This window comes from Excalfactoria chinensis, chromosome 1 (genome assembly GCF_039878825.1).
Source record: "Excalfactoria chinensis isolate bCotChi1 chromosome 1, bCotChi1.hap2, whole genome shotgun sequence".
Taxonomy (NCBI): Eukaryota; Metazoa; Chordata; class Aves; order Galliformes; family Phasianidae; genus Excalfactoria; species Excalfactoria chinensis.
The window spans coordinates 32595431-32618382 of record NC_092825.1 but is presented as its reverse complement, the minus strand read 5'-3'; the positions used below and the strand labels follow the sequence as shown (position 1 = coordinate 32618382).

General features: G+C 42.2%; 2 protein-coding genes across 18 annotated transcripts in view; one reads left to right on the top strand and one right to left on the bottom strand.

The window, feature by feature from the left end:
• The window catches only part of GRIP1 (glutamate receptor interacting protein 1), a 297390-nt gene extending 290266 nt beyond the window's left edge, over positions 1-7124 (top strand). For all 17 annotated transcript variants that reach the window (XM_072327180.1, XM_072327202.1, XM_072327124.1 and 14 more), the window contains 2 exons: positions 3254-3400; positions 5467-7124. In XM_072327180.1, the coding sequence (XP_072183281.1) occupies positions 3254-3400; positions 5467-5703 (384 nt within the window). In that variant the 3' untranslated portion in view covers positions 5704-7124. The remainder of the gene's footprint in view (positions 1-3253; positions 3401-5466) is intronic.
• A 174-nt stretch (positions 7125-7298) lies between these two features.
• On the bottom strand, positions 7299-19725 carry HELB (DNA helicase B). The gene is made up of 13 exons (XM_072327215.1): positions 19431-19725; positions 18012-18383; positions 16880-17103; positions 15140-16012; positions 14295-14466; positions 13544-13685; positions 13131-13261; positions 12444-12528; positions 11599-11658; positions 10798-11002; positions 9353-9487; positions 8698-9129; positions 7299-8204 (listed from the first exon to the last, which is right to left on the bottom strand). The coding sequence occupies exons 1-13, from the start codon at positions 19615-19617 to the stop codon at positions 8115-8117; spliced, it is 3108 nt and encodes a 1035-aa protein (XP_072183316.1). The 5' UTR covers positions 19618-19725; the 3' UTR covers positions 7299-8114.
• Positions 19726-22952: the final 3227 nt, after the last annotated feature.

Genomic DNA, 22952 nt, shown 5'->3' with positions numbered 1-22952 from the left:
ACGGATTTGAAAAGCTTCCCAGAGCGAGCGTTCCTCTGAGAGCAAAACTATGTGCTAGACATGAAATAATTTTGCATCAGTATTGCTGCACGTCAGTATTAACCTAACATTGCCGGTGGTTAAAACCTCTCAATAGCTGATCTGTGCAAGATGGATGAATTTAAATGAAACATTTTCCCATATATCTGAGAGGGAGGAGAGACACAGAAACAAACTCAAAACCTGTAAACCTCTGTTCAAAATGTGTAACTATTTAATTGCTTATGAAATATGCATTAAATTTCCATTTCAGCTTTCTTTTTCCCTTAGGCTTCTGATGCAAATTTAAAAGTCTAACAAATCATCTACAGCCAAGATATTTTCTGTTGAGATCCAAACTTCCAAACAGTTGCAATGAGAAGTACAAATAAGAAGGCATGATTTAGGTGTTGTGTGAATTGCCTACACTCTCACACCCTTCAGACAGGCTGCATTAATGGCAAGTGAGGATGAGAAACCCGTGTGGGAAGACCTTGCCCTTGCCTGTTATTAAATAAAAATCAGACACTGATTTTACTTGAGGATTTTCTTTTAGAAATATATGCTGCCCCAAAAGGAAGTGGCTCCAATATTATATAACCCGTAATGCTCTCTCTGCAGATGAATAGCACCTAAAAAGTGTGACAGCTGGCAATGTTCAGTTGCAGCCTCATCCCTTGAATAAATATCTATTGGTTTCATTAATTTCCACGTTCCTGTTAAGTTAGTCAGAAGTCAAAAAACATAGCCATGAGGGAAACCATTTTTAAAACCCCCTTTATGATCTGTAGACCTGAAGAACCAGAGAAATTAGGTAGTATTTTGATACATACCCTTCCAGAATCACATCTTGTCTGCTCTGCCGTGGCTTTGGTAAGGTCCGGACTGTAACAGACTGCCCAGTTTGGGGTCTGGAAGGTAAGGAAGGGCATTATCCTGCAGAACATACTCTATAGAAAAACAACCCTTGTTTCACATAGCTGCAAAGAGAGAGAGAATAAAGTACTCTTCTTATTCTCTGTGGATAGCAGCAGACTTAAGTCTCAGCAAGGGTGATTTAGTTTAGGCATGGGGGAAATAGCTGAAGCACTGGCAGCAATTACTTCAATAGACTGTGGAGTCTCCCTCACTGGAGATTTCAAGAAGCAGGACATATCGCTCGGAAATGGGCTTACATGCAGTTTGATCCAAACTTAGGGCAAGAATACAGCCTAGATGGCTTCAGGGAGCCCTGGTTTCATATGGTCTAGAGGTTGTTCATCCGAGGTTGAATCCTGCTCCACTTAATGCCAGTGCCTTAAGGAAAAGGAAGGGAAAAAGGAATCAGTGGGAAGTTCCTTTTAAAAAATGTACCATCTCTTCCAGAACAGAGCAGTGTTTTACATCTCGTCTCCCCTCAGGCTTTGTATCATGTTTCCACATTTACTTTTCAAGGCTTCTTTAAGAAGCAGTTAAGAGAAGCCCTCCCATCTTTGCAATGGTGTGGTTATTTAAAAGGGGATTCGCGTCTTGGTGCAGTGCTAATTAGTTTTTAGCCTTGCCATGAAGTACGCACAACTACCAATAAATTAAATAAATCTCTCTGCTTTAGTTTTCCCGGGGAGTTTGGCATTGGTTGGTTTGGGGTTTTGTTTGGCTATGGCTTTTGGTTTTCATCCTGCTGTATTGTTAATCTTACGGCACTTTCAGGGATACCTCAGATCAAACCCATGTTAGACGTGCTGTGATAGGACAACCAAATGTCTGTTCTCACCCTGGTTAAAGCACTGTTAATATCTCACTGAAGCAGAGTAAATGCAAGGAAAGTGCAGAGAGCTTGAAAAGAAAAACAACCATCTGTGCCGTTTGTTTATCTGGCCAAATCTTTTGTTTTGGGGCAACTTTTTCCTTGCCTATCTTTCCACAGTGGTTGTTATGGCAGGGTCTGAGCAGCTCTCTGGAATAGCACCAACCAGCATGGTGCACAGCCCTGCTGTGCCTTGGCATTCCTCTGTGAAACACTGACTGAGTGCTGGAGCCTCTTCTGAGCTCAGCCCTGACTCTGCTTTAAGCAGGAGACCAGGCTGGAGAAGTCCCCTCTAATTGGAAAGTTTCTGTGATTTGAAGACACCAGAGAAGAATTCAGTGTTATGGAGATGGCTCCAGCCCAGGAGTGTGGTCAGTGAGTGCAGAACCTGCTTCCCACTAGGGACAGCATTAGTGGCTGGCACACGTGAGTGGCTGCAGCACTTGCGCCATTGTTTGTATCGAGTCATTATAAAATTAGAGAGCATTCCATGCTGTCATTTCATCAGCCAAGATATGATTTGAAGCAGTATCTTGAACACAAAGTGAAATAAACTACATCAGTGAGAGCACGATTTTGGTTGTGTCCATATCAGCACACACTTTCTAGCAGCACTGACATGTCAATCAGAGCCCACACCATTGGCCTACACAGTTTTCTTGCATAGGTCTGCTTGTCCAATGTAAGAGAGAAGCCAAGCAAGAAAAGTCCCAAAAAACCCTAAGAAATAAAAAGCTACACGTGGCACACACCTACAAGGAAGTCTCCGAATCCTTTTCTAGCAAATAACTGAACTCACAACTATTTTCACAGTACTAATTCTCTGAACATATAGAAAACCTCATCCTCCTAACAAGTTTAGCACCCATGTCTTACTTTTGAATGGCTGTCTCTTGCCTGTCTAACTAACATATCTATGGTGCCATCACACAACTGATTGTCTTCAGAATACCCTTCCTGCAATGCCTTCCTGCAGGAGCTGTGTTTGTGTGTTCTTAGAAGGTTGCATTGTAACTCTTATACTGAGCACTGCTGGGACTGATCCTTATAGGGTTGACCATTGCCTGGTGAAAAAGAAGGCTGATGGGGCTCAAGGTACCTGTGGTATTTTGGAAGATATGACATGGGTTTAGTTTAGGCCGAGTCTTTGTTACTGCACATTGGCCTTCACCACAGAGATGCTAAGTCTTGTTAACAGCTCTCACAGCCTTGCAGTTGAGTTGAGATTCTTGGTGGCAGCTAATTAATCTATTTCCCGTCATGCTGAGACCGTTAAGATGATGTAAAAATGGCACCAACTCTCATATAGTACTGGAAGTACCAAGTGGTAGGTAAGTAAGTGATTGCTGTAATGTGAAATAACCTAGGAAGGAGATCTGCCTAGTGCTTGTAGAAATGAGGACAAAGTTTTTTTCCCCACCATATCATCGTCTTAAATTACCTCCACAGGTAACTTTGTACAAGGACTCTGATGGAGAAGACTTTGGGTTCAGCGTCTCAGATGGTTTATTGGAAAAAGGAGTGTACGTTAAAAACATTCGGCCAGCTGGCCCTGGTGATCTGGGTGGTTTAAAACCATATGACAGACTTCTACAGGTAACGTTTTTGTCACCGCTCAGGTTTATTGTGAATGGGCATGACATAAAAAGTGCATTTTGTAAAAGGTTTTGTAACCAGACTGTGTGGTGTTTGGATATCATCTGTGTACACAGACGTGTGGGCACAAAACCGCATAAAACAGTGGTAGCACTCAATTGGAACAGCTTTGTTATCTATGTGGGCTACTCTGAAAGCAATGCCTCCTGTTTCATTATGTTGGTCCATGACATCAGAGTCAGATGTGGGTGTTACAGCAGCAGAGGCTGAACCTTCCTCCCAGTGTCACTACATGTTGTTGCTGTGTGACAGATGGCAGCAGAGGGGCGGTCTGACACAATGGTGTCTGACATGGAAGTGCAGATGGAACAAAGGTGTGAAATTCAATTCCATTGTGTGGAAAAAATGGCACCCATTGACATTCATCAACACTTGCTGAATGTTTATGAGTGCAAACAGTGGATGTGAGCGTAGATAGGCAGTGGGTGGTATGTTTCAACAGTGGTGTCAGCAACATGAAAGGCAAGCCATGTTCTGAATGGCTGTGCACAACTGTCACGCCATGAAATGAAGAGCATCCCGATGAGCTCATGTGCACAAATCAGTGCGTTGTGACCAGAGAACTGTGTACAGAGCTGAGTATTGGCTTCAGTGCATTGGAAACTATGGTGGCAATGTTGGAATATTGCAAACTTTGCACCAGGTGGGTTCCATGAATGCTCACAGAGGAACAGCAAGAGCACTGTATGCAAGTTTGTCAGGGCCTATTGAACCAACATAGAGCTGAAGGTGATGGTTTCCTGGATCGCATCATTACTGAGGACAAGATGTGATGACACCACTCCAAGTTGCACTCATAAATGTCAGTCCATGGAGTGGCAATGTGAATTCTCCATCAAAAAAAAACATTCAAGAGCCACTGGGTAAAGTGATGGGTCTTTTTAGACTGGAAAGGAGTGATCCTTATGGATTTCCTGGATCCCAGACAGACTATCAACTCTGACCTCCACATCATGATGCTGACTAAGCTGAAGGCTCTAACTTCCAGTCAGGCCAGAGAAGAGCCTTTCTGTTACAACACAGCACCACCAGGCCCCATGCCAGTTTGAAGACTGTGGAGCACATTGCCAATCTTGGCTGGACCACACTCACCAAATTTGGTACCTTCTGACTTCCATCTGCTTGGGCTGAAGAAAGATGGATTGCATGGGCAACCTTTTCTTAGCAGCAATGCTGTCATAGCAGCTATGAAACAGCAGGTCACTTCTGCTGGTACAGACTTTTACAAGCATGACATGCATGTTCTTGTTCATCTTGTTTTATCACTAGCAAAAATGCACAGCTAATGGTGGTGACTACACTGAAAAATAGCCTTTTGTAGCTGAGAATCTGCTCGATCAAATAGTGTTACTGGGCTCTTCATATCTGCTGTGGTTTCCATGGATATAAATAGGAGGCATTACTTTCAGAGCAAACGCTCTGTGTTGCTTATTGTATTTTCAGCAGGGAACAGTGCGGTTGTTTTGTGTGTCTACTGAGAAAGGATGTTGGGGAAATGGGAAAAAGGGGGAAAAGATCTTAATTCTCTGTGCTGCACACTGAATCCCTTGGAGCACTGGGTAGGAGAATGCAGCAGCTCATGGTGATTTGGGTTTATATGCCATAGAAATAAGGGCAGATTTTCTCTGTAAAGTTGCATTTATAGAAGCAAATTATTTATTTCAGAACTTCAAGGGAAACATGCAGATGTTTACTGGAAAGTTAGAATTTCCTGAGGCGTTTCCAGACAGATCTGTAATTTTTACTCTTCTTGTTAGAGACTTTAAAATTGTTTCTGTGCTTAATCCAAGTTGCTGATTGCCAGAGCTGTAATAGCATAATACTCACTGAGCACCGCATCTTTGCAGTGCCAGGTTGGACTGGGAGATGCTGTGGTGAAGTAGTCCTGTACCGAACTGTCAACCAGGACATTTTCAATCAACCTTCAGTCTCATGGATGAATCTGTTTCTCTTGTGATCTCCTTTTCCTAAAACCCCTACCTAAACTCAATCTTCTGATCACTCAGGTAAACCACGTTCGTACCAGGGACTTTGACTGCTGTCTGGTTGTGCCGCTGATCGCAGAATCTGGCAATAAGCTGGAACTGGTCATCAGCAGGAACCCACTGGCATCTCAGAAAGGAAGCTCAGACCAACAGCCTTCAGCGAGCGGGGAGTGGAGCGACCAGAATAATGCCTTCCTTCAACAGACCGAGCATGGTAACATGAATACAGAGACACGGGATCCCACAAATACATTATAGCAGAAAATCATTTTAGTGGGACATTTGGTAATGAAAGACAATTATGGTGCTAAATCCCTTTAGGATTTCTCTGAGGATAAGCTCAGACACAACATAGCACTAAAAGCACAGGAGGTCAGTCTGTCCGTCTCAAGGCTTATATTAATTCATGATCACTTTTTTAGAAGGTTAATTCTTCGTTAAGTCATTCCATTCTAAGCAATCTACCATTAGCAATGGTATGTAAGGGCCTTTTTTTGTTGTTGTTGTTTTTTTTTCCTCAAAACAGGAAGATGTTTATACATGATATAAGAGAAACGGTCCTTTCCCTTCAGCAGCAGCAGCTGTGTGAGGGGAAAAGCGACGTGTTGACAACTCCTACCAGTGGTGTCCACGTTACATGACTTTTAAAAGCATTTTAGCAGGAAGTCAGTGTCAGCTGGCTGAGGAAGAACACTGTGCTGCACCCCGTGCTCTCGTTAGCTGCCTAGCGCTGCCATTTTGGGGACCTGCGTTCCACTGGCAAGCAGGGGATGCTCTGTAGACAAAGCACGGGTTAGATGTTTGAACAGAACGCTTGGAGGAAGCTGCAGCATGTGGTGAACACTGCTCCCCAACAACCGGGATAGATTTTATTAGATCAGACGTTATTATTCCCTATGCAATGAAGTATTTAACGACAGGTCTTGCAGCCTGCAGGGCTTTTGAAGCAGAGACTTTTTTTTTTAGTGGGATTAAAAACCTCTGAAAGAGGATTACTGACAAGAGTAAAACTGAAATGCGTCCAGATTCTGTGATTCTATGATTCAGACAAATTAGGAAGGTTTTAAGAGAATAGACTTTTAAAAACAACAGCAGCGGGAGATTGACACAAAAGTTCTTTAATGATCCATAAAGCTGTCAACCTCTACTGTTCTACGTGAGCTTTTTAAGCCAAACCATTTCTTGGGAGGGGGACCGGTGTCCCATTTAATATGCTTTGTTCTCAGCTTTCTTTATGACAAACATCCCCCTACAACACGTTTTTAGAATTGAAAACTGTAAATATATTTTACAAACATCACAGATTCTCTCCACTCCCCTCAAGCAATAAAATACTGCCAGTTGCTTTATATGCCCACCAGCAGCTGCTTTGGTTTATTCCAGTATTCAAGTTGTTATTGGTAATTATTGTTCTTGGTGAGTATAAAGATACTGGGTTTGTACATTTGTAGAGTCACCACATCCAAGCAATCACCCCACGGAGCTGTTTCTGGTCATTTAAAACTGTTATCTGTATCCCTATTGCTGTTTCCAATCCATGAACGAGCTCACCTGCCCCGCACACACAGCCACCTCATTGATATTGCAGCACTGCCACAAAAGGTCAGAGGAACATTCAGCGCTGAATCATGGAAAGACAACGACAACAAAAAGTCCATAAGTCACTTAAATACGTATTTTTATTTGTAACAAATAAGTATTAAACTGTAAAGTATTTTTGTACAAATTTAATACTTTAATAGCATGATATTTATCGTCTCTGTATGTTTTTTTGAAATTCAAACTGTTGCAAATATTTGTATGGGAAAAAAAAAAAGCTGTATAAATTGAAATAAACTGTGATTTAAGGGCGTTAAGAAAGGCGGCGTTGGGCTACTTCGTTTATTCCTGACATGGGAAAAAAAGCAGAAAGAGTAATAAGCGAACCCGCCAAACTTTAGTGCAGTTTGTCTGAAGTTTGAGTAAATGGTTCAGCTTATTTAATGGCATCAATTGCAATTCATGAGGTGATAGAGCACAACGAAAAAGAAGCGGCGGTGTAATTTGGGCTCTGACTTGGAATGTTACTTCTGTATCCATGACCGTTAGCAGACGGAAAGCAGCAGCAGCAAGTTTTGTGTTGCTCTCAAGTACCCAAATGGGACAAAGTAGCTGTGTCACCGATTGCACCTTTTGTTTCTCATTTGAACAAGGTTAAAATTCATAAACCATCAAAGCCTATTGCCCGCAGTTCTGCCACGTTAGAGAAATCTGAATTCCTGTTTGCAAACTGCTATTTTTTGGCTGAAAAGCAAATGGCAGCTTTTGGCACAACCATAGATTCTCATCAGTGCTGCAGCTTGAGGAGATACAGATAAAACCCAGAGCTGAGGCTGTAGTGCTCAAACAAAAGAATGGCCACGTATTATTCAAGTGAACGTCTGGATCCTGAGAGTTCCTTCTTCAGGAAACTAAAAAGCCTGTAATGATTTGTGATGACTTCACACCAAGGAATCTTCTACTAAACACAGATCACTGAAAATATAAAAGGCTTGCTTTAAAATGCATCTTTCCTAAGGGAAAATGCGATCGCGGGAAGGCTTTTGAAAGTCATCTGCATACCCAGCTTCTCCTTCCCAGAAACCCTAAACAAAACAGATGTACCCCTGCAGAGGACAGTTAACCGTATGTCAGCTTTTGAAAAGCTTCCTGGGAGTGACTTGCTCCAAAGTTAGGCTCCTGAGTCTGGCAGTCCCAAGTGGGGAGTCTTTTCCTAATGGCTGTCAAAGCAAGAAACAGATTATCAGAGTTTGAGCCAGAACTAAAATACAGTAACCAAAACCAGCTTCAAAAAATGAAAGGTCTTCACCCATGACAGCTCCCAGAAATGAGATACAGGAAGATTTAAAACCTGCTAAGCATGTATTTTACCCACTGAAACCTTTGACAACTAGAAATGCACCTACTTCAGTGGTGGCACTGTATATAAATATCACGGCAGGTCAGCTCCTAACAGTTGTCTTCTGTGCAGGAAGAATAAAGCTACTCAACGGATCACTGCGGTCAGCAACACCATCTATAAACTGCTATTAGATGATAACTTCTTTTTCCCCATTAGCCCCGTATGACTCTGCCCATGTTGGAAATTATAAATAGCAAAACTATCGTAACAGTATCCATGCTACTTGCAGCGTTGAAAGAGAACACAAAAGTTTGTTTCAACTTTTCCAGTATTTGAACTCCAAATACTTTAAAAAGTAAGGAGATACTTACATCGTCTGAATCCTCTGCATGACTCTGCTGTCTTTTATACGGACTTATCTGCTGCGAATGACCCACATGCTCTTTATTGAGATCTGCTGACCCTTCTTGATGAATCCTGTCAGTTCCAGGTTCTGGTGGGTCAGGAACATCTCGATTTAAAGAAACAGGCTGAGTTCCAGGCTCTTGACCTGGCTGTCTCTTTGTCAGAGGAGATGACGTCTGTGTCAGACAGCTGTTTGCATTTGCAATTGCCTCTCTCAAAAACCTCTGTAAGCGAGTTTTTCTGGGAACGTTATTGTTAGTGACTGCTCTCCTGAGGTGCATCTCTTCAGCAATAACGTAGACACGGCAGCGTCCTCTGGTCACAGCTGTGTACACGTGCTGCCAGTGCTGACGGCCTGGATTGCCAACCACATAAACAACTGTTTTTTCCTCAGAACCCTGAAATACGTTTAAGAATGACTTAGCAAATGGACATCTCCAGCAAGGAATAAAGAGATAAAAAGGACAGCTTCCAACAATGGGGAACTTGAAGATATTTATCCTGCATTCAAAGAATTTCAGTTGCTTTGAGGCTTTCAAGTGAAAATAAAGTACCTTGTCAAGGAAAAAAGCATGAGGAACTTTTACCACCTGGTAGCTTTGTTGTTTTGTTTTTTTTTACCTGAAATGTGTGAATAGTTCTGGCCCATGCATGTTTTATATGACAGAGCTTCTTCAGAGCCTTATAGTTCACAGTGTACGTGGAGCCGTATGTGCTGCTGATGGTCAACAAACGCTGCTTATTAATTTCTACATCCTAAAGAAATAACATAAGAACACTCAGTGGTAAGATTGTATTATCAGTTTGATCACAGAACTGCAGAATCACAGAATGGCCTGGGCTGAAAAGAACCACAATGATCATCGACTTTCAACCCCCTGCTATGTGCAGGGTCGCCAACCACCAGACCAGGCTGCCCAGAGCCACATCCAGCCTGGCCTTGAATGCCTCCAGGGATGGGGCATCCACAGCCTCCTTGGGCAACCTGTGTGAAAAACTTCCTCCCAGTGTCTAACCTAAAACTGCCCCATCTCAGTTTAAAACCATTCCCCCTTGTCGTATCAGTGTCCACCCTTGTAAACAGCTGTTTCCCCTCCTGTTTATATGCTCCCTTTAAATACTGGAAAGCCACAATGAGGTCTCCCTGGAGCCTTCTCTTCTCCAAGCTAAACAAGCCCAGCTCTTTCAACCTTTCTTCATAGGAGAGGTGCCCCAGCCCTCTGATCACCTTCATCAACTCCTGTACCTCTATGTGGTGTCTATAGTCTGTATTTCTCCAAAACTAAGGTAGCTGCAGCATCAACCAAATGAAATAGTTTCAGAATACACTAAGCCCAAGAGCTCACTATCTCCATTGACCACATACAAGGAAAATGCTTGCACTGTGCAGGGCCTACCCTGAGTCCTGTTTAGTGCAAAAACAATCCAATAAACGAAGTTTTAATACCCAGAAAACTAAGATTGTCCCAGGACAATTTGAAATGTTACCAGTAAGCCCATTTAACCATTTGCTACCACAAACGGAGACAAGCTTGCTCTCTTCCACCAATCCTTCACAGCCCTTGCTTCCCATGCACAAACACTGATGCTTTCAGTTGATCTTTTGGTAAGTTAATTCAACTCACTCAACCCAGGAGAAAAATATATGGGTTTTCTGTCGGTGTCTTTATTTGGCAGCTTAGTTTTCTGCTGGGGAGAACTCCAGCAGCAACCTTAGCCTTATTCTTTACCTCACTGCTTCTACCTACATCAGAAAGATTGCATTTCATTTACAATGCATTCACAATGTGTATTTATAGAACTGAGGACAAAAATTGAACTCACAGTGCTGAACAAGAGAAACCAACTGAAAAACATTTTACAATGACAGAGATACATTTGCAATTCCATTGCAAGTCTGCCTCTTTCTTGTAAGAGGGTAGAATTTCACAACAGTTTATCAGAACAACCAGGTATCTATTAGAGACTGAACTTTTCAAGTGAAAATTGCACTGTTCAGGGGACTCAAAAAGGACCGGATTGGTTACCATTATTTATTTGCACACATTCCTGCAGCAACAACTTACATGTGTTATGAAAAATATATCTCCATTGCACAGTCGTTTGCCCTCCTCAGTATTCTCTGTACTGAGGGTGCTTTCTCCATTTCTGCATTTATGGTGATCAGGATCCCGTCCAATACCAGCATCTGGTAAGAGATCCTTGAGGTACGTATTTCTCGTGCAGGAAATCTTGTCATCAACTTGAAATAAAAGTCGTCTTTTGTGGTCTCTAGGTCAGAGAAAGAAACAGTGAGACATATTTACTACATATGCATTCACCATGGGTCAGTATTTCTACTCGTTCCCCTCACTGTATCTAAGCCACAATAAAAATCTTACTTATATTCAAAACAGTGAAGACCACTCACATCCTGTGGTTGGACTTGATGATCTTTGAGGACTTTTCCAACCTGGGTAATTCTATGATTCTATCATCTAAAATGAGTTTCTCAAACTTCTTCCCAACAAACAAGCACCAAAATGCTGCTCCCAAACACATTTCAGAATTGATTTAGAAATAACAGGGAAAATAATTAACCTTTTGTTCAAAGTTCTTTTTATGTCCATTTTATCTACTTGGCAATAACTCAAAATCTTGGAATTCATTGGCAATTTAAACAAAGGGCAAACAATTTCTCTTCTCCCTTTTCAAAGTCCAGGATGAAAATTAAAAGACCCATCAAAGAAACAGAATGACCTCTACTGTAAACAAGCAGGTCTAGATGCAAACAAAAACGTTTAAAATGTTTCAGAACTTGCTTTTAGGTTGTGACACAAAAACAAAGTGAGATTCGGCAAGGTGAAAATTGCCAAGCAGTGGCTTACCTGGTTAAATGGTTCGAATAGTGCTGGCAGCAAAGTTCATTGATTAGATTGCAATCTTGCCTACCACGCAAAACAAGAACAAGGAAAAATCATCATGTACTCAAAGGATAGGAAACGTGAAACCATTACATGCGATGCCACGTGAACGTTATAGTTAAAAAGCAATAGAGAAAGTCCGTCTCAGCTGTGACGATCTTCGACCTTCGACTGAAAACAATCATTGATTCAGAGTTTGAAGATAAAGTAGTAATGGTAGAATATTCGCTCATGTTATATATTTGCTTTCTCAAGACCTAGAATTTTAACCTTTAAATGCAGATGAAGTACTTAAGAATATGTTATAGAAGTATAATTATTAATAGTCTCTCACATGCATGCAGACTGGAGAGATAAAATCCATTTCAGAGTTATCTATGTTGACAGCAAACAGGTGAACTGGCTAATATGCTTCCATCAGTTTATTTGCACACAGGCAACCCACAAGTAGTATTTTTAATTGCTGAGAAAAGGTACTTCATGAATAAAAACAAAAGAACACTGCCCTGTTGCCAGCATCCCAGCCAGGGTCTCATAGGATCTACTGCATAACGTCACTGCTTATGTCCGTCCTTGTGACAAACATAAAAGCAAAAAGCGTAGTGGAAAACATGAAGCTTATAGGAAAACCCAGCAGCTCTCCATGAAGAGAATGGGGGCAACCAGAAGTTTAAGAAAAGACACCCGGTCTGTTTTTCTAAGAGTTTCTATGACATTACCACCAGTCTTTCCAGCTCAGCACATTCAGTTATCTTTAGATTGTGGCTGTTAGCAAGGATTTTTCAGTGTTTGCCTATGCACCCTCTTACCTTCTGAAAGCAATGAACTGTGACTGTGTGGCATCCTGCAATCCTGGTCCTTCTTTAAGTAAAGCCTTTATGGCAGCTTGCAAATCTGATTTAGAAGACATAAAAGATAAAGATGAGGAACAAAGAATTTAAGAAAGAAAAACGTAATACAGTATGAAATTGCCTCTAAACTTACATCTCCAGTAAGTGGCTGCATAGGTAGTATCTCATGCAAAATAAGGTTTTTGTACAGTGCGTAAGAGAGGTGTGGACAGAACATCTTACAACCAGAGCACTATAGATTTCAGTTTCATAGCATAAATTTATGCTTAGTACTCTGTTAGCTGTGTAAGTGACCAGAGCAGGAAGAGGTGATCAGATTCTCACTATTTATTCTTCTTTCCAAACTGCAAACTGAACATTTTTCTCATGTATGAATTGGAGGGCCCTCAACCCAGTTATGCACTAAGGGTCAATGGTGGAAGCTGTATCACATCCAATTTGAAACCCAACTGGTGAGCTGGAGCTCCACAGCACAGCCTTTGCACCTGTGAGTTTTGCCGTGTGCACTTACAGAAGATTCCAAGTATGAATCTAGCATTTACACCATACACAAAACTAAGACTAAAATCTCCCAAAAACCTTAATTCCAGCCTAACAGTCTATGTTTTACCAAGGGGAAAGTCAAGATCACGAATACGCACGTACTATCAGAACCCCCAGCAGAAGGCAAGGCAATAAAAATGAATTTCTTCTCAGGGCTTGGCATTGCCAGCTCTTTATTCCAACCAGAAAACTTCAGCACCTCATCAAATTCAGGAAGCTTCCGGAGAGAGATTCTGGACCACAGCAAGGAGGAAAAACAGAAAAGGAATATTATTTCTGGTTAAAGTATTCCACTGGCCCAAAGTTCATCATTTATAAACTTTTGCTCATATGCCATACAATGCACGTTGACATGCAATAAATCCTAAGACATGCAGCACATACGGGATATACATACTAATTTTGAATAAGAAACTGTAACAGAAGCAGTGCTACTGATTCCTGAGGCACCTGAGTGCGGATAAATGATCAAGTCTACTACGACAAAGTTCTTACACCCATAAGGAAATCCTTACCTTGTTGCATTATCCACAATGAGCTGTGATTCAGCTCTGTGATTTGTTCGCAGTTCCACAGAAAGGCCTCTTGATTTTAGACTACTAAAGATATCAGCTAACATGTTGCCAGGGTCTATGCTTGGTAGCTGCCTAGTATCACCTGAACAGAATGTGAATTAGAATCTGTGAGGAGCAACAACAGAACAGCTACAAAACCAACAAACAACCAACAACAAACAGGAAAAAAAAAACGCGTTATTGGAAAGAAACAATCAGAGAAGTACTCAAAAAAAAAAACAACACCAAAAAAAATCAGTGTAAGAAAGAAGAAAATAGTCATCTTATACTTGGTTTCCTTCTGAACCAAAACAAATCAATGCTAGCATTAAGGACCCCATGGAATCTGTCCTGATATCCGATTCCTACTATCTTCTTTGAATTCTTTACATTCGTTGCAATTCTTGCACCCCGTTGCAAGGTGTGATAAGCCACCGCATGGAAATCACAGTACTTTCAGAATCAGACCAAACACTGCCAAACAGATAACAGAGACACTGATCCTTTCGTACTGACAGTTGAGTCAGAAACCTGCTGGAATCTGACTGTTCTAACTTGGCTTCATGCATGAGCAGAAATAGCCAAGGAGAGAACAGTGTAACCCCCCGGGCTTTTAAAGAGTCAGCGAGATTAGTTGTAGCTCTGATATTTGTACTATATTTGGTACATTATTAATATTATCTATTCCTAATGGATTATTGTTTCCACTTACCTAGAATAATAAGTTTGGCAAGCTGAGCATGCTCACATAACAGTTTTAAAACTAAACTAAGAATGTGTACAGACACCAAGCTTCCTTCATCCACAATCAGAACTGTCACAGTAGAAAACTTCCACGGCACTTCTTTTTCAGTCTGCCTCCATGATTTAAAACTATAGATGATCTAGAAACAAATTGAAATAAATCATTCTCTGGCACTAATCAGCTGTGAACTGTCTTATAAAGATAGCTGTAGTGTGGTCTACAATACAAGATATTCTAATCTTGTATTTAAGCTTTTATCTTCAGTTCTGAAATGAAGTTTTTGGTACCTTAAATGTATTAACAAACAGTTGGTTTCCTAAAAAATAAAAATCAAGTTTTACAGTACATATATGTCAGCAGGAAAATGGTGTAAATAAAATTCATCTCATCATCCAACCCCAGGCTACTCATCTCCTCACATATGTGCAGGTATTAGTAGGACTGCTATGCAATTGGGAAACAGCTTTGCCAGCTAAGGAGGTCCCTATTTCTGTTCTTACATCTGAAACAGACTATCAAACCGTAAGAAAAAACAAGGAGCTAAAAAGCCCAGACACCCTAGAAAGGCACGTATCTGATATATGTAAAAGTGAAAAAAGTTACAGCAAGCAATGTATTCCAAATGACTGATTTGTGGCTCCCCAAAATGTTAAGCTGATTTTCAGACGCTGACCAGCCGTACGTAAGCATTATCACTAATAGCTAAAAACTCTTCAGGAAACTTCAGTAAAAAGCTGTCTTCCAAAACAAGAACCAACAGTGTCAAAGGGTCTTTTGTGACACCGCTAAATAAAAGAGGAAATGATCCTCACCTGATGCAGAGTGTATGCAGGAAGCTTGGTTTTCTCACTCAGCAGGCTCGCTGCCCTCCCTGTGGGTGCAGTAAATAGAACATTCAAGGGATTTTTTGTGCAAGTGTTCTCTGACTCCCAGTGATGATCAAAAGTATCCCATTCCTCAGACACATCCAGGTCTTCTTCAAAGTCCTTGGAAGCAGCTTCCACTTCTTTTTCTATCTGCTTTAAGTGCCGAAAAAGGCAGCTAACGATTGTACTCTTCCCACAGCCTCCTTTCCCACTTATGACTGTGACAGGATTAGAACAAATCTTTTCAAGAGCAATCACCTGATCTGGGTCTACCTCTGCTTTACTCTGGGTACCAGATGTAGACACCACTTCCCTTTCAGGAAGCTGATTTTCACAGTGATGACTGTCTGGGTTATCTTCCTTCAGATGTTCCACTTCATGAGCCTGGATACCATTCGTTTTACTGTCTACAACTTCTCTTGACATCTCAGAAGCGTTAAGTATCTTTCTCACATCAACATCTAGTTGCCACCGGCATTTTGACAGGAGATCACCTATATACATCGCAATGTCTTTTTCAGATTTGTACAGATGAGGCAGAAACACCAGTGTCTTCTCCCTAATCACTATATTCTCATCTTTCAGAAATTCCAGAGATTGCCAAGCCCCCTCAATGGGCATATCTTCAGATACGAAACGAGTTAATTCATCCTGATCCTCGTAAGTGTGTCCCATTTCTCTGCAGTGTTTCTTGAGTTTATTATACAGAATCAAAGCATTCTTCTGCAAGTCAGGAATCTTCCAAAGGAGGTGTTCACACTGACGGAAGGCGTCCCATGTTGCCTCACAGTAAGAAAGTTTCAGTTCCCTGTAAGTAATCTTCTCCCCCAAAAAGAATCAAAGCAAACATTTATTCCGGATATATTATATTCACTCTTGCTGATTAACATTCCTCTGAGTATATGAAATTTGCAAAGTAGTCAAAGTAGGCACCAGTAAAACCTTTTTGGTGGAAAGGATGCGGCACACTGAAATAGACTGGATAGGTAACCGAGTCTCTGAAACTGGAGGTTACTAGAGACAAGTCAGAACTAATGTCAGTAAAAGCACTGTGAGGCTGAAGCAGAGATTAACGAGTCACATTTCTTAACTATTCAGCTTTAGTTCACATCTAAAGTAGAGGTGCACAGAGCAAGGTGCAGCACCAAAGTTGCACAGCAAGTATAGTTGGTGTCAGTAAAGGAAACCAAGATGGTGAGAGGTGACCACAAGTCCCATAATATTAAAAAGAAGAATACCACTAGACCAGATAACCTCTCACAGCGCAACTTATCTACCTTGCTATGAAAGCACCGTCTTGTTCTATGCATTAAGAACAGAAAAACTCCACTTGCTGTCATAAACTTGGAAAGCAGATTTGTGAATTTTAAATAGTTCTCCTTTTAAAAGTTCTTGCTTTCCACCTGATTACCTCGAGTGTTTAATTTTGTATTTCTTATTGGAAAGGCTAAGCAAAACACTGCAACATAACCGATTTTAAAATCTTTTCAGATTGATTAACTACAGAACAACGGGGAAAAAAATTGCTCAAACCGAGCACAGTAAATCATGCAGTTCAAAATGAACTAAGCTTACCTCCCAGAAATGCCCAGTTAATAAACAGAACGTCATCAGGAGGGCATTGTATTCTAAGGAAGATGAAATGTAACAAACACCTCATTTTTTACCCTTCTTAACATTACTCACCCTGCTGAATCCGAGTTTCCATGGCTCGTTTTTTAATATCTCATCCAACTTTGTTAGTACCTCATCTTCAAAATGTACCGTCTCACCATCCGTATCATCATTTTCAGCCTTTCTTTTCCAGCACGCCGTATCCAAAAGAGAGCAGAAATGGCGCGGCAGAAGAGTAGGCAAGAATTCCAGTATCATCGGATAAGTCAGGGCTACCAGCACTGCCTTCCCTGCAACTGTAGGCACCATAAACCATAAATTTGAATCAATATGCAAAAATCTTTACAAAGATTATTTAAACTGACCCTGGCTTTTATCCTTCTGCCTCCCGTACACCCAAAGCATCTCTGATTTCTTGCAGTTTAATTCGTAGCAATATAATTTAGGTTGGATATTAGGGGAAAATCTGCCAACTGCAAAACAGAGAACAGCATACTGTTCTCACGCTCACTATGCAATCTTTTTCACAGCCTAAGTACCAACATAGTAAACAATCAGAAGTGATCCATATATCCCATGACAACTCATGCAGAGTTCTAGATCAGAGAGTTCTACGATCAGAAACTAGATCAGAGCTCCAATCAGTACACAGGCCGATCCCTTTGAGGTCATGGAAAGATGTGAAGCCTATAAGTAGTGCTAAGAACTTCTCTACCATCACAAAAACAGAATAAAAAGTCCACAGAATCTTCCTCTCCTTACATACATGATTTGGAGGAAAGTCAGCTAACAGAAGCTATGGACTCTCCTATCTGACATCACCTGACCTCCAGAACTGTAACCTCCAACTTGTGGCCCAGTAACCAAGTAAGTAGAAGACTACATTTACAGCCTCATCCCACACACTGAATGCCTCTTAGTGGTTTGACTATTTTATGTGTGCAGCCAAAACACTCAAGTTGAATCACAGCATCAGTGGGGACAGAATGGATGCCTGCTTCAGAAGCATGCTACTGATTCAGTCACTAACACTCATACACTCACACACTCCACCAGGATCCTCAGTAGGCCTGAAATGTCTCCATGCGGAGACAGTCCAGTGTTTCCTCACTTCACTCCCCAGCAACACCAGCCTTCTGATGGGAGGAGTTCCAATTCACCCATTAGCTTATAAAACTCTCAAACTATCACATGATATACCTACCTGATTTCCAAACGTAGTACAAGATATCAAAATCCTTAGTGTCTCCTTGTTTCTTCCCCGCCGATAAGTGTGCAACTTGGAATTGTTTTAGTTTTTCTTCAAGATTTCCAAAACTTAGTGTAGACTTTGCAGGAAGCCAAGCAAAAAACAGCTTCTTAAAATACTCTGGAACTCCACATTCCTTAAGAAAGAGTGAGAAGACTTCTCGGTTGTTGTCTTCTATATTGGTCCGAAGAAAATAGGATGGATATCCTTGCACGAAATACTTTGACCCCCCTTTTTTAACTTTAACATTAACTGTCCACCAGGGGCCAACTAATGGAAAGCGTCCAACTACTTCATACTCCTTTTTGGAGCTCTCTTGTATAACAACTGAAACATTAAGAAGAGAAACAAATCCCATTACTGCTAGTTGTAAAAAATAAAAGTTTACTTTAGTTGGAAGAGTTTTGGTTACCACTGAACATCTACCTTGTACCACATATGTCAAGATAGAGTGAAATTCTGGACAAGCTTGTCACAAAGCACTGTACAGTAATAGGCCTAAAGGGAACGGCCTCAAGTTGTGACAAGGGAGATTCACATTGGACGTTAGGAAACATTTCTTCTCCAAAAGAGTAGTCAGGTGCTGGAATGGGCTGCTCAGGGAGGTGGTGAAGTCACAGAATCACATCATTGTAGGGGTTGGAAGGGACCTCTAGAGATCGAGTCCAACCCCCCTGCCAAAGCAGGCTCCCTACACCACGTCACACAGGTAGGGGTCCAGGTGGGTCTTGAATATCTTCAGAGAAGGAGACTCCACCACCTCCCTGGGCAGCTTGTTCCAGTGCTCCGTCACCCTCACCGTAAAGAAGTTCTTGCGCACATTCATGCGGAACTTCCTATGCTGAAGTTTCAGCCCATTTCCCCTAGTCCTGTCCCCATGAACTACTGAAAAGAGAACAGAAGTCAATGGCCCTGGAGGTCTTCAAGAAACTTTTAGACGTTGTACTGAGGGACATGGTTTAGTGTGAACCACTGCAGGGTGGTTGGTGGCCTTTAAGGGTCCCTTCTGACTCAAAACGATTCCATCATCATCACTCTTCCATGTCATTACGGTAATTAATCAATTGGCTGTTACGTGCAGCACAGGCCCACAAGAGAAGGTCCCCTTCTACCTGCGCGAGATCCACCGCATGCTTTGCATTGCTTTCGCTTTCCCAAGCACGAAACCAGAAGCTGAGGGCGGGGCGCGAGCCTGGATGGCATTTCTTTCAGATTCTACATTATAGATAACTATAACGACAAAGCTCGGCCCAACGCCGCCGCCATGCCAGAGCAGGGCCCGCCGCGCTCTCGCCCAGCGCTCCGGGCCGGGCCCCGGGGAAGCGCAGCGGACCGGACCGGCAGCCCCGCGCTCCCGCTCCCGCTTCCCCTCACCGGCTCGGCGCGGGGGCAGGGCGGCCGCCAGGTCCCTCCCGGAAGCGTCCAGCAGCGCGGCCTCCGCCAAGTGCGGCTCCTCTTCGACCTCTTCATCCTCCTCGTCCTCCGAGCCCTCGGCCGCCCGCCGCGGCGGCAGCAGCACCCCCCACAGCTCCGCCGCTGCCCCGCGCCCCGTGCCGGCCATGTCGCGTCGGAGAGAGGAACGGGGCGGGGACGGCGGGCGGTGCGGAGTGTGCGGCCCAGATCCCCTCCCTGCGGCTATGGAACTCAAGGAACCGCCGGGTCTTCAACTGGGATCTCCATCGTATCCGACGCATTTCACCTCGCGGCACCCTCCCCCCCACAGGGTGATGTTGTGTATAACCCATGTGCGAGTTTGCCACCTTAAAGCCACCTGCACGTCCCTGTGGTGCAGCCCAGGTTACATGGCGGCTCAGCTTCGCTTTCACTTTTAACGCAGATCTTTGTGCTTTCGGAAGCTTTGCCAAAGAGCAGCTCCGTGGCTCGTTGCATATCGCAGAGGAAAATCCCGAGCCATAACATGTTCACCATCGTCCTAACAGAACCACAGAGTCACAGGGACCTCAAGAAACCGTAGAGTCCAACCCCCTGCTATAGCACCGTCCCTATAATATGTCACACAGGTATGCATGCTGCTGACACCCTCAAGAAATCCTCCTATTCCCTGCTGGTGTATGATGTTCTAAACAAATAGTCACCGGTTAGTAGTTAATATGTTTATTTGTGCCAAGTTATTATGTATAACTCCTTCTTTAACATGCCCCCCATCGTCTCACTTCTGCTTGAGCACATCTTTCAGTAAATGGGCGTTTTCATCAAAGAGTTACATTGAGTTTGAAGAAGGGACAGTGACATTCAGGTTCATTTGGACAATTCTAAGCATGAGCTCAGGGAAGTGCATAGCAGTGTTATGCAGTGAGACATTGGTGCTGGTGGTTTAAAATACTTCTTTCCTCTGAAAAAAGAAACATTTAGCTCTGTGTTTGTGAAAGTGAAACTGCATGTCTGAGTGCCCTGACTAATGGAAATACCATTGCCCAGCTTCAGATATGCCTTGAAACGGTAACTAGTTGCTGCTTAGGTGAAATAAGGTCAATTTTGTAAGGCACTGTGAATTAGAGGAACCTTTGGAAAAACTGGGACAAAATGATTTTGTTCGTCTACGTGGTGAAACCGAGCTTAAGGTTCACATCTACTTGGTACTCGTTCCTCCCCTTACTCAATACTGCTAACAGTGCAGTAAGAAACAGAAACTAAAGTAAATCCTTTATTTTATGAACTCAGTGGTACAAGAAGGATTTCACTCCAGAAAGTCATATTGTAAGACTGAAAAATATAAAAATAGACGAGCAGTTGTATAGATGTAGACATTTACAACATGTATGTGCATTTGGCAATAAAAAACAGGTGAACGTTAGACCAGGAAATTCAGTCAAAAATTACTCTGTCGTGAAGGCTTTAAATCATAGTTTGAAAACTACTTTGAAATCTTAGATCAGCTTTGGGTCTGGCTTTCCCTCCATCATGTCTCACTTTAAATTCTACTCCAAAAGCCAAGAATGTATAGTAAAGGGAAAGCACGCTTTGACAGCCCTATGATTTTACCTCCTAATGCACTGTAATATCACTGCCATGATAATTCATGACTCTCAGAGCATAATCTGATGTGACACTAAAGAGGTTATTACTCTTCCGTCCATGGGGAAAGATCTATTTATAAACTTGAACTCAATATTGCTGCATTCAGCAGGAAAAAATCCAAAGCCCCCAAAGGGAAGCAGCCACAATGAACAAGGAGTGACCACTGTGCTGCCCCTTCCTACTTCATGTCTTGACACACAGTAGCAAGTTCTCCCTTAATCAAAAGAATGCTCTTATAAATCCTCATCCTTTGAATAGATACATGAAAATCCACTCTGAAAATGATTTTCAGAACATTCTGGTAGGTGTCATTTATACCATTTACATAGAATCATATAATGGCTTAGGTTGGAGGGTAGTCCAAGCCCCCTGCAACAGGCCAGTCACTGGATCAGGCTGCCCCATCCAACGTGGCTTTGAACGCTTGCAGATACGGGGCATCTGTTAACCTCTCTGTGCAACCTGTTCCAGTGTGTCACCACCCTCCGAATAAAAAATGTATTCCTGACATCTAACCTAAATCTCTCCTCTTTTAGTTTGGAGCCATACCCCATGTCCTATATCACTATCAGACTGTGTAAACAGTCAATCCTCCTCCTGCTTGAAGTTCCCATGGAACCCCAGCTCACATCTGGATGCTGATTCCAAAAGGCATAGGCTTTCCTTAGACTTCTATATTTTGTCTGCCAACCCAATCTGGAAACTCTGTAAGCACTCTGAGACATGATTAGGCACCTAACTACAGGCAACCGAGTTGAGCTCTGGCACTTGATATAGCGTGAGCTAAATCACTCACTGGAAGCCACTGACTATGTTGTCTAATAGTCTGTGAAGGTTTTTCTGCCACTCTGACTTAGGTTTCTAAGGTTCTACTTAGCTGATGGAGTGTGTACTGAATGTTTTTGCTAATGCCAGTGTCTGGAGTCAAGTGAGAAGGCTTCTTAAGTGTTTACCATCCAGAAACATCTTCAAGACTTCACATGAAAGAACGAAGTGTGTGAAAGTAGGAGGCAGGAGGAGCACAGAGAGGTTTGAACTTTCATTTCTCTTGGGATGGAAGGGTTTCATTTTATCCCCATGATTTTTTCAGAATGCCATAGAGGAAATATCCCTACAGCAATATTTTTGGGGAAGGGCAATTACAGACAGTGGAGCAGCTGCCTTTTGAGATGCTGATTCAAGTGTTCAACCAACACTGAGTCATCCATACTTATAGTAATGAGCTCCCTGGAAGACAACATGAATCTCAGAAGTTGTCAGCTACTATTTTTGTGATCTATCTGTAGGGTGGTGATTTTGGGACACGGGGCTCCCTTAAACAGGTGCCAACATACAGGAGCTTCTGGAGGATGGTAGCAAGCGGGAAGTGGCTGTAAGCTTTCTGCAGATAAATTGAAGCTGCTAATTAACAGAGTTTCTCATGTGAATTCCCTTCACATCTGGATAATATTTCTATAGATAAAGAGTCATAATGCCACAGACATTGTTCTTTTCCACAGACAAGGAAATTCAGAAGATGTCAAAAAAGTCCGTGAATGAGACACACTTGTCTCACAGCCTGTGTTATGAATTGAGGTAGCAAGAGCTTGAGTCATACGTAACATAAGGAGAAAAAATAGGACTGTTAAAATAATGTTGTGTTGCAGCATGCTTAATTATTATATAGAAAAGCTTTTGGAAAACTTGAGGACTGTAGGATAGATCCTGTCGCACAGGGCAGATACTGTGTTTTGACCGGAAAATATGCCAGCATAAGCCATACCATTAATAACAGTATTCAACTTTGCTTGGAAAATGTGCTTGACTTGACAGAGCTTTAGGAAGCAAAACAAGTTCTTTACATTTAATTGGATGTGC